Source organism: Taudactylus pleione, unplaced genomic scaffold, assembly GCF_031769625.1.
Source record: "Taudactylus pleione unplaced genomic scaffold, aTauple2 ptg000100l, whole genome shotgun sequence".
Lineage (NCBI taxonomy): Eukaryota > Metazoa > Chordata > Amphibia > Anura > Myobatrachidae > Taudactylus > Taudactylus pleione.
Genome location: NW_028284502.1, coordinates 4,160,053 through 4,178,134, shown reverse-complemented (window position 1 = coordinate 4,178,134; position 18,082 = coordinate 4,160,053). Strand labels below are relative to the sequence as shown.

Here is an 18,082-nt window from a genome sequence, read left to right as displayed (position 1 = left end):
CCGCAGGGAGGCTCTAAGCTGGACGCCTGCTGAGATGTTATTACCAGCGGGCGCCCGGCTCCTTCTCTGCAGCGCCGCGTTAGCCGTAGGCTGGAGTTCTCTTCTGAACTCCACCTTCCGGCTCTCTCCATGCGCACTATGGGAGAGATGTCATGACGTCTCTCCCATAGTTCCGAGGAGCAGCCCGGCAGACAGGACGGCGGCGGATGCAGGAGCGGAGATTAAGGTAAGTTTTTTTTTTTTGTACAAGCGGCACTACAGGGGCATTATATGGGGGCACTACTACAGGGGAATAACCATTGCGGCACTACTACAGAGGCATTATATGGGGGCACTACTACAGGGGCATAACCATTGCGGCACTACTGCAGGGGAATAACTATGGGGACACTGCTATAGGGGAATAACTAGAGGGACACTGCTACAGGGGCAAAACTATGGGGGCACTGCTGCAGGGGAATAACTATAGGGGCACTGCTACAGGGCCATAACTATGGGGGCACTGCTGCAGGGGAATAACTATGGGGGCACTGCTACAGGGCCATAACTATGGGGGCACTGCTACAGGGGCATAACTATGAGGGCACTACTACAGGGGCATAACTATGGGGCACTGCTACAGGGGCATAACTATGAGGGCACTGCTACAGGGGAATAACTATGGCAACACTGCTACAGGGGCATAACTATGGGGGCACTGCTACAGGGGCTTAACTATGGGGGCACTGCTACAGGGGCATAACTATGGGGCACTGCTACAGGGGCATAACTATGGGGGCAGTGCTACAGGGGCATAACTATGAGGGCACTACTACAGGGGCATAACTATGGGGGCACTGCTACAGGGCCATAACTATGAGGGCACTGCTATGGAATCGGTATGAATTACTGCTGGACCCCTGGCCGGCGTTTCAAATCCCGACAGTGGCTGGCTAGTAGAGGAGGAAATCCTGATCGTCCCTAGGTAAGTATAAACTAACCTATTTTGCCCCCTAACCCTAACCCTCCTGTAGGGTGCCTAACCCTAACCTTCCTCCCTGTGCCTAACCCTAATCCCCCCTCTAAGTGCCTAAACTTAAGCCCCCCTTCCCCGCCGCCTAAACCTAAGTCCCCGGGGGGGGGGGTGCCTAACCCTAACCTCCCCCCGGGGGTGCCTAACCCTAACCCTCCCTCCCCCTAGCCTAACCATACCCTCCCTCCCCCTAGCCTAAGTCCCCCCGGGAGCCCTAAACCTATCCCCCCCTCCCTCCCGCGGCTGTCCGTTGCGGCGCCCGGCATCCACTCGATCTGGATGCCGGGCGCTGGTCTCCCAGCGTCCATAAAATGACAGGTGTCTAGATTTAGATGCCTGTCATTCGTCCCTCATCGGGATTAAATTGTCTGGAGGTCGGCGGTCGGCATTCCGTCCGTCGGCTTCCTAAACGTATACCCACTGCTACAGGGGCATAACTATGGGGGCACTATTACAGGGGCATTATATGGGGGCACTACTATAGGATTTCCTTCCTTTCAAATCAAGGGGGTAACGTCGGCGTATCTAAATATATTTTGGGGTAAAAGGTGAAAAAGTTCCCTGACCCCTGCTATATAGGATACTGCACACAGCAACACTGCCGCAAATTCAAAATATGCCACACAGCTGTGCCACAAAATCATTATATGCCACACAGCCATGAACTATGCCATTTATTTTATAATTTTGCTGACTCATCTGCGCCCTCCAGTGGCTAGTCGCCCTTAGTCGGCTGCCTAAAGCTAGCTAATGGTAGTACCGGCCCTGCCCCACATCAAGCCCTGATGCGGAAACAAAGGCCTTTAATGGGGACTGGCTCAGGGCACATTCCACCTGACCTTGGGATCAGCCCGCCACTGCCCTCTGTATAAGTGAATATCTTGCAGCCTTACATTATCTATTACTATATTGGTTATTCATATAATCTGTGTCAAAGTTTGTTGTGATAGCACACTCAGGGCCTGATTCAGACCCGGTCGCAGGCGCTGTGCGCTCGCAACCGGGTCGATGGTGGGCCAGTGCGCATGCGCACCACGGAGCCGGCTCCGTCGCTCTGGGTCTCGCACGAAGGGGTCGAGCTGTCGATGTTGAGTGACAGCTTGCCCCCTTTGGTGGGCGGGCCGGGGGGGTGGCTGCCCAAACGGAGGCATTCCCATGAGAACGCCTGTCGTTTGGGGGCGGCCCCACTGACATCACAAGTGATGTCAGTGGAGAGCTTCCGGCTCTGTTAGAGCCGAAAGCTCTTTGGGGCTTGCGGCCACGAGACCCTACCACAAGGGTCTTGTCGCAAGCCCGATGGTTGCAATGGTCTTGACCATCGCAACCATCATCACGGCCGCTCGCTATAGCTGTGGGTGGTCACCCACAGCTATGCGATCGGCCAGGAGGCCGTTCTAAAAAAAATAAAAACGCCCTGATTCAGAGCGAGCGCTCTGTCAGAGCATCCGGCTCTGAATCAGGGCCTCAGTGCTTGTAGTATAGTTTTATGGAAATGGTACTGTACCGTCGCAATTGATTACATTATACAGTACATTCTGCGCTGAAGTTTCATATTATCTGCATTCCATCAATATTAATTCATTATTTTCAAAAACATAAAGGGGTCTATTTACTAAGCAGTGTTAGGAGAAGTGAAAAGTGAAGTGTGAAAAGTGATAAGGTGCCAGCCAATCAGCTCCCAACTGTCATTTTTCAAACACAGCCTGTGAAATGGCAGTTAGGAATTTTATTTCTGGAACCTTATCACTTTTCACTTCTAACACTGCTTAGTAAATAGACCCCAAAGTTCCATGGAGCAGTTCTCCAATTTCAGCCTTTACTATAGAAGCTAGTCCAAAAAACATTGGAAGTAGACAAACCATTTCCAGTGCTAAGATTGGGCCTGATTCAGAGCCACTCGTAAGCGGCAGTTCGTTCGCTCCGAGCGATGTTTGCCCAACTGCGCATGCGTACGGATCGTAATACGCATGCGCGAACCAGTCAGTGCGGCCGAAATTCATGTGTTCGCAAAATAGCGAATGCCTGCTATTTTGAGTGACAGAATGAGGCGTATGTGGGTGGTAACAGGGGAAGGTGCTTGAAAACGGGGAGTGGAAATCCGATCGCAGGCGTGCTTAAAGGTCAAAACGGGCGTTTTAAGGGTGTGCATAATTAATCCAGCAGCGTCATTGACCACGTCACTTGGTTTTTTTTAACTCAGAACTGCTCACAAAATAGTGGTTGAAAAAACCAGCCCCAAGAATAGCGAGCAGTTCATACGCTGGTCGATGTACTCGATTAATCTAATAAATAGCGGACATGACATATGGTGCGAGCGGCCAGGGGGCGTATTTTTCAAATTTACGTTCGCATGTTTTGCTCGCTCGTTCAGGCTTAGAGGAGTGAACAGTCCGCAAAGTGCGAACGGTTCATTTGAATAGCCACCCCTTTTTAGAAAACGAACGACCGCAAATAGCGAACGGCTCTGAATGAGGGCCATTGTGTGCAGGCAATAGAATAATTCTGGGAATTAATCAAAGAATTGCACTCATTGATACTGACATCTATTGAGTCATATTGACCCACTAATACAGAGTTGATAAATTCGACTAATAAATATTTACTATATTTGTTCAACAACTTTCATTCATTAAAGCCTCGCAGTGAGTGAAAGAGTCTAAGTTGTAGTGTGGAAATCCTTTGCTGAAAAACGTACCTTATTAGTGCCCTAATGAAGAAAGTACTGCTCTGCTGGACTGATTGCTTAAATAAATATACTCTGTACCAGGAACTCGCTGTAAACCACAGCCATGCAATAAGTAAAGTAACCTGTACATTTACATTTATATTTAGGGGGCAATTCAATTACATACGATTTGACTCACCTGGTCTGTTTCCTTATGTAAAGTGAATTAGAAACTTGTGATAAACCCACGTGCAGGGATTGGGTACTGGATGCTGGCAGTCATAATACCGACAGCGGCATCCCGACAGCCAGAATCCCGACGCCTGAAGGTAAGTAGCCTAACCCTAACCCTCCGCCTAACTCTATCCCACCTTTACTGCAGCCTAACCCTCCCCCCGCAGTCTCTCCTTAACACTCCCTCCACAGGCTAACCCTAACTCTCCTCCCCCCGCAGCTTAACCCTCCCCCTAGTGCCTAACACTAAACCCTATCCCTTCCTCTTCCCCTAATACATACTGTTGGGATGCCGGTAGTCGGGGTTCTATAGAAGAAGATCCTACTGCTGTTGGGATTCCAGTGTCGGTATTCTAAGCGCTGGCATCCCAACCGTCGGGATAGTGACTTTATCCCGCGAGCAGCCATGATCTTGCAGTTCATTTTCATTACTGCTTGCACCCTCCTGGAAGATGCTGATTGGCTAATACAGGGTTCAACACAAGCCAGACGAAATGACTCCCACAATGTGTGCATGGAGATAAAAGCGTATATTGGCCAATATGCAGAGTTGTAGGAATAACGGTAAGCGGACAGCCCTTATCCATACACTTCATTTCTTAGCATCAACATTATCAAGACACACTTGAACCAGCCCTATCTCTGGTGCAAAAGATACGGCTGAAACCAGGCATAATTAGGTGAATGCACAATTCTTTATGACCAGCAATATCATCGTCAAATCCTCTCTAAACTTTGCCTAGGTGAGAACGCTCCTTTACAGCCCAGTTGCACCTACTCATACACAAATGGAGGTGCAACTGAAATGTGTACAACTCTACAATGTTGTCAGGGGCATCTACAGTCCTCAGATGCCTCCTGCAGCATTAGAATATTATCTCATTGTTACTGCATCCAAAGATGAGAATAGCGCACAACTCTGAATCAGGACATGACTTACGCTGGCCATACACTAGTACGACCAGCATAAGATAAGATTCATCTTACTACTTCCCTTGAACTCCCCGGCAGCCCCCTTGCAGTCCTGGCCACACGATGTCCATACGATCTCACGATACGATCGATCTGCAGTTTAGGAGGGAAGGTAACTGAAAGAACACACACTTCTTCAAAATGTCATTGAAATGACGTCGGTCGGACGCACGATGCATCGCATGCACAAATACACGGCACAATCTGCATACGATGACGATAGATATGATGGGCTACACAACCGATCATACGATACGTTTTAAGAGTGGCGGGAGCACGCATCAGATCGTATCCAACGTAAAAAATACACAATTTCCACACGATTCGTCGAAAATCGGCCAATATCGGCCTGAAATCGCACTAGCGTATGGCCAGCATAAGTCATTAGAATTTACTGTGGCAAAAAAAAATGGTCACATCAAATCCCCATAGAAACAGATAGACATGGCAGTCTAACCAAATAATTACTGTATATAAAGATTCACTGGTATATACCAATACTTACCCCTCCGGCGAGGTCCCGCAAAGTCTTCATCCTTGGTGAGGTCCTCCACCGGGCTAACGCTACCAGCGATGGGGCTCGTGTAATGTGCATGTGTGACTGTCGGCCTGCGGAAGTGCATGTGACGGGGACCCCCAGCGTGCCTGTAAGGCTTCGCTGAAGTTGGAAAGGCGCCGTCGAGACTAAAAGATGGTGAAAGCGATGCTTGACATACAGCAGTAATCTTAGATTACCGCTGTTTGTTAAATCCAAACCTTATCTCAGTGTGTTTGCCTTCTCTGAACTACGCGGTCGATTCTGAGTTCGAGCGCTTTTCCCTACGGCCGCGGCATTGTTCTTACTTTCATATGCTAATACTACAATCCCACAAAGTCGGAAAACCATGCGCCTGAAAGTGCAAGTCTTATCCTTCCCACTGTTCTAGCGTTCGCAGAGAAACCATCATCCTTAATATTGGTATTTCCACCAACCCCTTGTTAGGGTGCAAGAAATCCATCAAAACAGGCATTCCTTCCCCCGTGCGCACGAATCAGAATCGCACGGAGCTTTAGATACACGCCCGCGACACTCCCATCAGGGACAGTCGCTCCGTGCATCTTGATACTCAGGCCCAGTTGCTGCATAGAAATGCCAACTTCACATTAGTCTATATCAGCACAAGACGCAGCACGCACCTTTTTGCGACCTCGGACGCATTGTGCGGAGTATGCACACACCATGTTTGGCAATTGAAATGCAAGAACGGTAGGTTCCAAAACCGGGTGAGGCATCCGTTTTCACAGATGTTTTCCTCTCAGAATCATCCCCTTTGTGATTACTTTATTATTTATTACCAGTTATTTATATGGTGCACATGGACAGATGTCTGAGCATATGCGTCGTATAGTGGTTCACACCTTTTGCAAAACACACCAAACTATTTGCCCCTAGCTTTCCCTGGCTAACTATCATCCATATTTCTTGTAGGGGTTACCATTGATGGCAAAATAGCAAGTAGCCAGCAATGGTTACCAACTATGCAATGGATGACCATCAATGGTTTCACCAACCGATGGTCATCCCTGTTGTTTGACTGACTGGCCCGTGGGCAAGTCAGAACCTGGGGGCGGGGTTTCACGGGTATTGGGGGCGGAGCTATGCCCTGTGTCCCGTCACCTTGTAAAAAAAAACCCATTCGGTTATGCTTAGACATGATGGAGGGAAACCATCTGGTTCTCCCCCATTGATGGCAAAAGCACTCAACATCGGCCATAAACCATCGATGATTATGAATCATCGATGGTGGATGGCCTTCCCTAATTTCTTGTCTTTATATTTTCCTACTATTCTTCCTCCCTATACTGCTCAGTGCTGGTGATAATGAGTCATTGATTCTAAATGTAACAAATTCAAGTTTTCTATCGGCTATGTTGTCAGATAACAAGTCCCTGTGTCAGATGAGAGAATGAGCAGTGATGTCTCTCTCCAGCTATTGTATGTTCTTTTAATGTTCTTGCTGTCAGAGGATTAATAGACTGCTGTTGAGGATTTGTTGTGTAGGTATAAGAGGTTTAATGTGTTTCTTTTCCATAACAAAATTACAAAGGAATTTTTGCCAACAAGTACCGAAGTTGTTTGGCAAACACAGGCAGCTACTGTAGCTCACATGCAAGCAGAAATTAGGACCTAGCGTGTTCAATGGTAAATGTAATGCTGCATTAAATGATTTGGGATGCATTCTGATATTTACTTTTTCTAAATAAATAAAACAAATTATTGGGGTATTGAGAATGTTAAGATATTTTTGCGACAGAAGCTGCAGCTGTTGAGAAGTGTTGAGCCAATGGGCTGATTCAGGTTGGATCGCAGGCTGCGTTTCCACACAGCCAGCCGATGTTTGCATTCTGCGCATGCGTACAAGAGGCAGTGCACGTGTGCGAACCGGCCACTGCGATCGGGCAGCGTTTGCAGTGAGCATGCAGAGTCCTCACACAGTGATTGACAGGAAGTGTCCGTTTGAGGGTGGTGATGGGGGGTGGTCAGAGAAATGCAGGCGTGCCTGTGCGTTTAAACGCCGTTACAGGGGCGTGCGTAATTAAGCCCCTGGGGTAGCATACGCTGACAGAGGTCTAGATGGCGACAGGAAGTTTAGTAGTTTGTACGGTAGGGTCAACCACAACTGTGCGGATGGTTCCGATGTTACCGATGTTTTCGCTGACTTGCGTATGCATGTCATGGGAAGTGGGCAGCTTTATACAGTGGTGGGTGTCTTGGTATAGAGCTGCGGTTGCCGTGCGATACATTCATTAGCATATTTTCGTAGCGAGCAGGGTGCGTGCGAATGCAGCCTTACGGACCAACCTGAATCAGGCCCACAGTGTGATGAGAAGTGCAGATTGTAGACATATTCCCACATATTCACTTACTCTGATTGAATATTTGTATTAAACTTAAGACATTTATCTAAAAATAAAGCCCGGTTTAATTAACATAAATTAGTAGTCACATATTGCCAGCACATCTAATGAGTATTTGCACAATCAGGGAAATAAAATCTGAATTTCCCTGTCGCTTCTGCGCCCTCTACATGAACTAAACCGTATGTTGTTCATAGATATAACCAACTTAATTATTAATTATACACCAGTTATGCCTGATGGCACAGGGAGACAACCCACACATGACTCATAGCGTTGTTCTTTTCTCACATAGACAAAAACAATTGTTTAATGCGAGCTGCCATAATACAGTGTACTGCAGGATCCGGGCCCATCCAACAGACCTGGACCCAGGTAAAGAGTACCCACAACAACAGAATAGAACATTCAAATTGATATCTTGATTGCTGGTGGGACTATTTTGAAGATTTTGTTTAGAGCACCTTTTTATTGCTGCTGTTAATCTCTATGGGCAGCTCTGAGGTCTGATGGGTTTTTTCTTGTTTGTTTTTTCTCCACCCCACTCGCAAAACGGGGCAAGCAGTCACTCACCATCGACAGCCGCCCCGTCTTATAGCGAGACCCGTAGCAACGGAGCTGCCGTCGCTGGACGGGTCTCATGCATGCGCACGCCGGAGGCGGCGTATGCGCAGTGGGGGACCATCGACCTGCTTGCGGGCACTGTGCGCTTGCGAGCAGGTCTGAATCAGGCTGTATGTCTGTTATGTTTTTTTTTTAAATGGCAGTGATGGAAAAATCTGTAGCCAATAAGATCATCAGAATGTTCACAGAACTATAAAGTTAATCAAAACATAAAGGAGCTGAGCTTGTGTGAGTTAAGGAGCCTACACACTTGGTGATGTGCTCACGATCCAACATCGTGTACGATTTCCCTTGAACTCTCCCACGGCAGGCCTGCACACAATTTGTTGTAAAAAGTGTCCAATGTGACAAACGATCTATCATGCATCCTTAACGTTTTCCAGTGCATCATGTCCCAGATTGGCAAATCTGCCTTAAAGCATGGCAGATCTGAAGATGCGATGTACAACCTGCGGGGACGCGCATCGGCAACGTGATCGTGAGTGGACACTCACGATCTGGGCATATTTTAGACGATTTGACATCACGATGCTTCGTAATCGGGCAAATCGTGTAAAATATTGCTAAGTGTGTAGGCACCTTTAGGGGTGGCCATCGGGGGCCTGTGGAACAATTTTGCAATGTGGACCTCATAGGTCTTGCTACGCCACTGTGCATAGCTTACCTAATCGGCCGCTCGGTCGGCGTGATGGCCAGTAAACCGCAATGAAGTTTGTGTACCCAGCAGTAAGATAGTGGAAGCTTCAGGGATACACAAGATAGAGTAGCGATGCCTATCAAGTTAATACAAGAAGACCGTGGTGTCCATCACAACCACATCCATCATAATTCAACTTGTTCTATCTACAAATAAAAATAGTGGAGATTTTTGCAAAGTTTTCTCCCCTGTTCCACAATGAGCTGACCTCATAGGCGTCCACCGAAGCGGCACAGGGATTGCCCCTTCGGCACATCCTCCTCTGCCGGATCACGGTCTACCCTGTTCCCCCCTCCCTCCGGGACATACACTACTACCTACCCACCTGACTCTCCTGGCTGCCCAGGTGAGTAGTCTATGTCCCTGTGGGAGGAGGAGAAGGGTAATACATGACCCGGCAGAGATATAAATTGTCTGGCTAATTGTGGAATACTTGAGTGTCCCATCTGCTTCCTGTACTGTACTTTTGTTTTGTCTCCAATATTGACTTACTCAGTGAGACCACCTCCTCTCAAACTCACACTCACCTTGACCCTTAGGTCATACTTGGTGACTTTGCTGCCCCCTCCTGTGGTAGGGGCAGGCAGGTCAGCACAGAGGGTCATGGCGGGTGGAAATGGTGGTCTCTGCAGGGCGCGTTGTGGCAAGACCGAGTCATTGTGGCCCGTCCTCCCGCTACACAGTGACAAGAAAACAGGCATTGTATAGGGGGGAGTGGTGCTACAAAGACACAATTCATCGCAAATCCGGTCATTCCCCCCCCGGACCACCCACTTGTGCTCTGACAGTGTGTGGCCCTGGGTGGGGGTAAGGGGTCTCTGGCTGTGTGAGTGAGTCGAGGGGGAGTTTAGAGGGATGTGTGGGAGACCTTCCTACTTTTCCGGGTGTCCGGGAGCTCCACCAGATTTTCGGGAGCCTACCGGCCAGTCCGAGGAAGTGAGCAAGTATACCTTAGTTTTAGGCTCTACATTTATAGTGAGATTCGAAAGGGGGGTTGAATTGTGCTCAAGCATAATGGCGGGAGGTGTGTTCCAGTGTGCTGTGGTGGTGGTGAGTATGTGGGGGTAGATAAATGGGGGGGGGTTGGGGGCGGATGTTGGGTAGATGGTACGTGGGATGGTGTTGGTTTCTAGAATGTCTAGGTGGGTGGGTGTTATGGTATGGTTGATGGGTGTGGTGAAGTGAAAAGGGAGGAGATGATAAGGGGGGGTGTGGTGGGGGAGAGGAGGAGATGGAAAATCTATGGATGGATGAAATGAAAAAAGCCAGGCAGAAAGGGTTGGGGGCCAAATCTTTTATTTGAGAAGTTACAGTGCTGCTCCTTATGGGTCCTGGGGGTGTGGGAGGGGTGAGACTCCGGGTGGGGAAGTTGGTGGACCCTTTCACGGGGCTCCTTGATGTGCGGTTCAGTGACCAGCACGTATTCCCTGCTGGACCTATGTTTTACAGTCTGTGCAGTCTCACTGAGTGGGTAATGGAGCTGAGTGAGTGGGGCACCAAGGCGGCATCCCGCATGGTGAGGGGATAGTCTCGGAGTACTTACCTACTGGTAGGATTTATATTGTTTGAATTCTGCTTGTTTGGTCCTGTGCAGAAAATACCCTTTCCAGTTACAAGATTAGAACAATGTAGAAAAGGAAACCAATAAGGTACCGATTTTGGTTGTTATAAGCTACCTACTGTGCCATAATTTACAGTATACTACTGAAATGTAATTATTATTACATATTGAAGGGGCAGCAGAGAAATATACAGTACTGGAAGTATGACTTTAACGGTCCGGATATACAGTAAATAAGGACAATAAATCTAGTGCTTCTGGCCAAACTGTTTTTGATTGAGATCTGCAGAACAACCATCAAGAGGGAGCGGGTGCTGCTGGACTACTGTCGATTAGGAAACATATTATATCTATTGTAGAGGCAAGAAGGCATTTTTGGAATAGTGGTCATAATATGGTATCGCTTGAACTATGGAGCTCATTCAGGGCCTGATTCAGAGCCGGACGCTATTTGCGGACGGTCGTTCTAAAAAAGGGGCCGGATATTTAAATTGAGCGCTCACTCTTTGCGGTGTGTTGACGCCTCTATGTCTGAGCGAGCGTTCGAAAAATGCGCTCGCTATTTTGTCAAGACGCCCCTTTGCCGTTCGCATCACACGGTTCGCATCACACGTCATCTCCGGTATTTATTAGATTAATCGGGAACATCAAAGGCATTAAAGGCATCTGAACTGCTCGCAGTGCTTGTGGTAGGATTTTCTTTCCCCTAATACTGCGAGCAGTTCAGGCTAAAAGACAACCAAGTGACGTGGTCGATGACGCTCCTTTACTAATTATGCACTCCCACTAAACGCCCTTTTCACCGTTAGGAACGCCTGCATTCGGATCTCCACTCCCCTGTTTTCAAGCACCTTCCCTTGTTACCACCCACAAACGGTACATTCTGTCAATCAAATTAGCAGCCCCTCGCTGTTTTACGAGCGCACGATTTCCAACCGCAATGACTGGTTTGCGCATGCGCATTACGACCCATACGCATGCGCAGTTGTGCAAACATCGCTCAGAGCGAACGAGCAGCCGCTTACGAGCGGCTCTGAATCAGGCCCTCAGACCCGCTCGCTAGATACGTTCGCGCTCACACCCAGCGTATGCAAATCCTGCGCACGTCCAGCAAAGCAGGCGATCGCATGGCAAGGCATTAGCACGCCCACTATGTCTTGGCGTGCGATCACTTAGTGTATGCAGACACCCACCAGCCATTCATAAGACGCCCACTTGTGCACGTCATCTCCTGGAAGTGCCTGAAACCATCGGTACATCACGCACCATTGGATGCGATCGCAGCGCTTGAAGTTGACTATACCCTGCCACAAGCACTGCGATCACTTCAGTGTGAAATACAACCAGGTGACGTGTACTATGACGCTGCCTGTTAATTATGCACGCCTCTGAAACGGCGTTGAGACACTCAGGCACGCCTGCGTTCGCACCTCCACTCCCGTTTCTACTGGCCTGCCCCTTTCACCACCCACAAACGGCATCTCCTGTCACTCACTCTGCTGAGCTGTCTATGCTAGGTGAGCGAACGCTTCCCGAACTCTCGCAGTGGTTCGCGCAAGCGCATTGCGATGCGTACGCATGCGCAGAAAGCGACAATCAGCCAGCTACAAGCGCACGCATCATAGCGAGCGGGTCTGAATCAGCTCCTAAGTTTCAAGAAAACATTTTGTAGAGGAGCTAAAAACAAACTATGACTTTTAGAAGGACAAACTTTATTCAGCTCAGTGAAGCATTGCAGGTTGTAGACCGGAAAAGCACAGAGACAGAATGGAAATTTGTATAAGAGGTAAAATAAAAGTTTCATGTTTATACAATATGCCACAAATTCTAGGAATAAAAGGCAGCTTATGCTCTTACACAAGAAAGTATTGAGGGTTATTTAGAGGAAAAGACAGCATTTACATGGAGAAAACTAGAAGGGATTGAAAATGCACTATGGAAATAATAGAAAAATATTTAAAATATGTCAAAAGGAAGTAGGTTAGCAAAGATTAAAGCTTAACAATGGTTTGCAAACGATAACAAGTCTAATCCCAAAATATGTTTCAAGTACATAAACATCAAGAATAATAAAACTTTTATTACTGGTCCGCTAAATGATAAAGTAGGAAAATAACTGTAGGAAATAAGAAGGAAGCTTTACTTTTATATATTTTTGCTGCTCTATACTCAAAGATGAAAGTACCATTAAACATGCAGGTGTTGATGGAGATTTGAATGTACGCCTGCAGTACAGGTGTTTGCGTAGTGTATCTTGCATTCATTTGCACTGTGCATGCTAATAAAATGAGCAGAAGTAAGCACAGGCTGCTAGAGATGTGTCCCCGTATACCTATCCTTGAGCCATGTAACACGAGAAACATGGGGCGTTTTAGATGCTCCGCCATATATAGCGATTCCCTATTTTTGTTCTGAATTTAGTGTCTTATTTGGGTTTTAGCTGCGTCCAAAGTCATTTATAGTGTATTAGGCACTTAGCATTAATTTTGTCGCTAAGTACTTAGCATAAAGTTGCAGATTAAGCACCTTGATGGATGGCGCAATGAATGGTGCAACTCACTTGTATTCAGCCTCAGTCTTTTATTTTTTTACCCAATTTGGCATCTGCTTTGCACACAGGAGCTCATTCAGACCCGCTCGCTAGATGCGTTCGCTCACTCCCTGCATATGCAAATCCTGCGCACGCCCAGCAAGGCAGGCGATCGCACGGCAAGGCATTAGCACGCCCACTATGTCTTGACATGCGATCACTTTGTGTATGCAGACACCCACCAGCCATTCATAAGACGCCCACTTGCATACGTCATCTCCTGGAAGTGCATGAAACCATTGGTATATTGAGCACCATCGGATGCTATCGCAGCGCTTGAGGTTGACTATACCCTGCCGCAAGCACTGCGATCACTTCAGTGTGAAATACAAACAGGTTACGTGTACTATGTTAATTATGCACGCCTCTGAAACGGCGTTGAGACACTCAGGCACGCCTGCGTTCGCACCTCCACTCCCCCGTTTCTAGCGGCCTGCCCCTGTCACCACCCACAAACGGCCTCTCCTGTCACTCACTCTGCTGGGCTGTATATGCGCAGCGAGCGAACGCTTCCCGATCTCTCACACTGGGGTTCGCGCACGTGCATTGCGATGCATACGTATGCACAGATTGCAAATATCGGTCAGCTACGACCGATCACATCCTAGCGAGCGGGTCTGAATCAGCTCCACAGATACTGCATGGAATGCCAGCGCTAGTATGCAGGGTTCCCGTGCATTATACTTATAATGCATTAGTGATGTGAATAGGACTAATATTTTGCAAAAGTCCATGGCGCACCAAATGGGGTTATTTAGGGTGATTTGAGGATAGGTGTGTCAGGGACGTGCAGTCAGGGTAGGCAGTCATCTTGGCTTCATGAAGGTCATGCCGACCAAATATAATTAGTTATTGTATGAAAATAGTTTTTAAACTAAATCTTGTTAGTGCAATGGATATTCCAAAACCATTTAAAATTGTTCCATATAAGGGTCTAATAAAAAGATGAAGAGTACTAGGTCCAGGGAAAATGGTTAAAAAAGTAAAGATACAGGGCAGCTATAAAGTGCACACATACAGACAAGGGCTAAAGTTATTAGTGATGTATCACAGGGTCTTATGTGTTCAATTAAAAAAGTTGTGAAAACCATTTATTTTGATGCCGGTGGCAATGAACACAGAAAGTGAATATTGGATCAATGGGTTCAATAAATACATGTAAAAAAAAACAAAAGAAACACTTTTTGTGTCATTTGTTTATTTACAGTAGATTTTCATTACCTATTAATGGGACATAAATGACGATCAGATGACATTGTAGGTAGGGCTAAGTTAAGTGTACAGTTAATGCTAAATGATCCACAAACTGTATGCATGTGTTTACCACTGAAATTGTTCGCACTATTGAACACGTATTTTGACACGTGACGTGTTGTTCGACATGTAGTTTCATAGTCTTCTGAGTTTTTATATACTGTACTCAAGAGTAACATCTGCAATTGATTTATCGTTGATGACCGTAAAAATAAAAAAGGGTGGCCTCTGTGTACGGCCATGCAGCGGAGGCAGCCATCTTGTCACTTACGTATCACTGCTCTATAGAGGGGTTAGTCTGCAGACTGATGAACTTTGGTTCTGTACACACAATAGCTGTCTCTTCTGTGTGCAGACGATGGATATCCCTTAAACGGCAGGAAAACCGATTGTCTTGGTTTAATGTTTCAATACTGGGCACCTCTAGTACAGTATTATAGTTCCATTTGCTGCATTATTTATTTTTAGGTGTTTAACATCACAATACAAAGAGAAGAAATCACTTTACAGTTACTGACATGAGGTAATCAATCCATTACCACGTTTATAAACAGCCCATCTGAGGCAGATCTGTGTGAGCACTTAGTTTAACACTGATGAACCTCCTCTGAAAACAAAAACAATTGCCTTAAAGCTGCAAGTAGCGGAAACAAAATATAATAATAGTATTGATGATAATACATGCAAATATAAGTTTATAATACAGTAAGGGCTCAATCCAATTACACACGATGTACTCGCGGGTGCGAGTCATCGCGACAAGGGATGTTTCAAGATAGGAGGGGACCCGTGTGCAGACTCAGTGCGTGCCCCCTCCTCTCTCCAGCAGTCCCACGGCACAGCACTGGCAGTAGATTCTGGCTTAGTACCAGAATAAACTGCGCACGCGTGGGTCTCCGGGAAAATGGTGCCCGTGCCATTTTCCTAGGGACAGCGGCACTGCGGATGGACGAGTAGCCAGGAAAATGGACGCCGCCATTTTTCCACTGATTTTTGCTGCTTTTTAACGCCGTGGCACCCTTCGCAAACAATTGGATTGACCCCTAACAATACACAAATAACGACAATCATAAGCAATAATTTTGTTTGATTTCGGTAAAAAAAAGTAGTGCTTTAACTTGAATATTCATAAACACAAATCAGAACTATTTTATTTCATAGAAATGATTTAATAATCATTGTAATCCTAATTACTCCCATTATTTCATGAATTATTACTATATAGTTTACATATGCTATTGTTGTATTTTCATAATCGTGTGAGTTTTTCACATTTTTCTAAAAGACCCCCTCCTGTCCCCAATAACCCTCCCATGTAAATATATAGAATTCTAGTGATAAACTAATGTGTTTATATATACTGGTACTACTAATCATACTATAACTAATACAACAAAATATTTTGGCTACTTTATAGAAAACTGCTTTAGGATTACCAATAAAAATAATACCATGTTAATGATAAATACCGTGTAGTATTACAGAACAACAGGCAGTATATTAAAGTAAGCATTAAACAATTCTAAAAGTTTTAATAACTTTACAGTTAAAGTTAGACAGGCATTTAAAACAAATAGTTCATTGACCCCCCCATCAACAGTAGCTGCTGAAATGAGCCCAGCTAATGGCAGGAATGTAAACCAATGTATGGAATCCACTGAGATCCTAAAGCTGGGTCTGCCTGTGTATCTATTGGAAGCGAGCATCTGCAGAAGTACTGGAGTGTGCAGCAGAACTTTCAATGCAGTAAGTTGTAATTGCAGAAATATGGGATTATACACAAGTGAGTACTTTGCCTAATGCAGATGAAGAGTGCATGCCTATACACTTCACATGGGCACACAGCCTGCAGGATGAAGTCTGCATTAGGCTGGCTACCCTGCAAATAGCAGCATACAGTACAGGAGCACATGCTGCACAAGGACAGGACAGACACCATAGGAATAACAAGCCAACTGACCTTTCTGCTGCTTAAAGCACTGGATAGACCCAGAGTGGTGCACCATCTTCTCTGTGGGGTTGCACAGAGCTCAGAGAGAGACCGCATAGGAGATACAGGGGAATGGTACCCGGGATCAGGGAGAGCTGGTGTGCCTGGAACACGACACCTGCCTGAGCTGCTGCTGCTGCTGCTGCTGATACTGAGAGCCTGAGCTCCTTCCCGTTGTCATAGTAACCATGGAGGGAGGTCCGGCTCATACTCCCCTTAGTGGCTGCTGGATGGATAATTCACAGCAATGCTGGGATCATGCTCTCTCCTTCCCCACCGCATGCTGCAGTGCTCCATATACAACAACATTAAAGCCAAACACTACAGTGCTCCATATACCACAACATTAAAGCCAAATACTACAGTGCTCCATATACCACAACATTAAAGCCAAATACTACAGTGCTCCATATACCACAACATTAAAGCCAAATACTCCAGTGCTCCATATACAACATTAAAGCCAAATACTCCAGTGCTCCATATACCACAACATTAAAGCCAAATACTACAGTGCTCCATATACAACATTAAAGCCAAATACTACAGTGCTCCATATACCACAACATTAAAGCCAAATACTACAGTGCTCCATATACAACATTAAAGCCAAACACTATAGTGCTCCATATACAACAACATTAAAGCCAAACACTATAGTGCTCCATATACAACAACATTAAAGCCAAACACTGCAGAAAGCAAAATCTACTGTGCCTGCTTAGCAATGTAAACTATCAGCTACAGATGTAGCCACGCTCATCGCACAGGTACACGCACACGCACGGGAACACGCATCGCGGCATAGCGCAGCACTCGCCAGGCTGCGACTCGTCACAGCCAGCGTTTCGCCATTGAAGTCTATAGCATGCATGCGTATGCAAAAGCCATAGATGCGGGCACATGAGTCACGCCATCCATGCCACGATCCGCACGCATCGTGGGATAGATGATCGTGGTTACATCTGTAGTTGACATTTTAATTACAGCAAATATTAAGGGGTACAGTCAATTAGATTCACTCAGTTGTCTGCACACGTAAGTGCACCTACATTATGCACTTACATTAGCTCCGCAATCGCAGATTTTTGTTCAGCGAGATCGGGCAGCGAGGGAGGGTGCGGTGGATGAGGTGCCGTTGCTGGCCTTCCCATGCTGTTGCAACAGCAACTCGCCCCCCCCTGTGGCTAAATGTATCAAACCGCTAGTAAATACTAGTAAAAGTTCAACAACACAGAAATATGTTTGTAGTCATTTAATTTTTAAAATGCTTGTTTTTTGGTTTATTTTCTTGTTGCACGTGGAGCTATATTTATTGTAAGGAAAGTTAGTGGAAGTTGCAAAACCTCTTCAAATATTTTAATAGCACCCTATGCAGGAACAGGATACTCACCAACTACAGTATATTGGGAAATTAAACTTTATTAAAAGTTTTGCTAAAAACTTTGTGAGATAACTGTCCAACCATCCAACTAGTTGATTGGTTGGAATGAAAATCTGGTAATGTATGTGAGTAACTGATGATCAGCAATTTGCTACTAAATATCAGATGAAAATGGTCGTCAGACAGTTGATTAAATGTTTG

The 18,082-nt window shown here is 46.2% G+C and overlaps 1 protein-coding gene across 1 annotated transcript in view; it reads right to left on the bottom strand.

Moving 5' to 3' along the window:
• Positions 1-16,618, bottom strand: part of ANO3 (anoctamin 3) — a 377,773-nt gene extending 361,155 nt beyond the window's left edge. Inside the window, exon 1 of the mRNA XM_088470460.1 lies at positions 16,468-16,618. Coding sequence (XP_088326586.1) covers positions 16,468-16,513 — 46 coding nt within the window. The 5' untranslated portion in view covers positions 16,514-16,618. The remainder of the gene's footprint in view (positions 1-16,467) is intronic.
• Between the last annotated feature and the right edge of the window lie 1,464 nt (positions 16,619-18,082).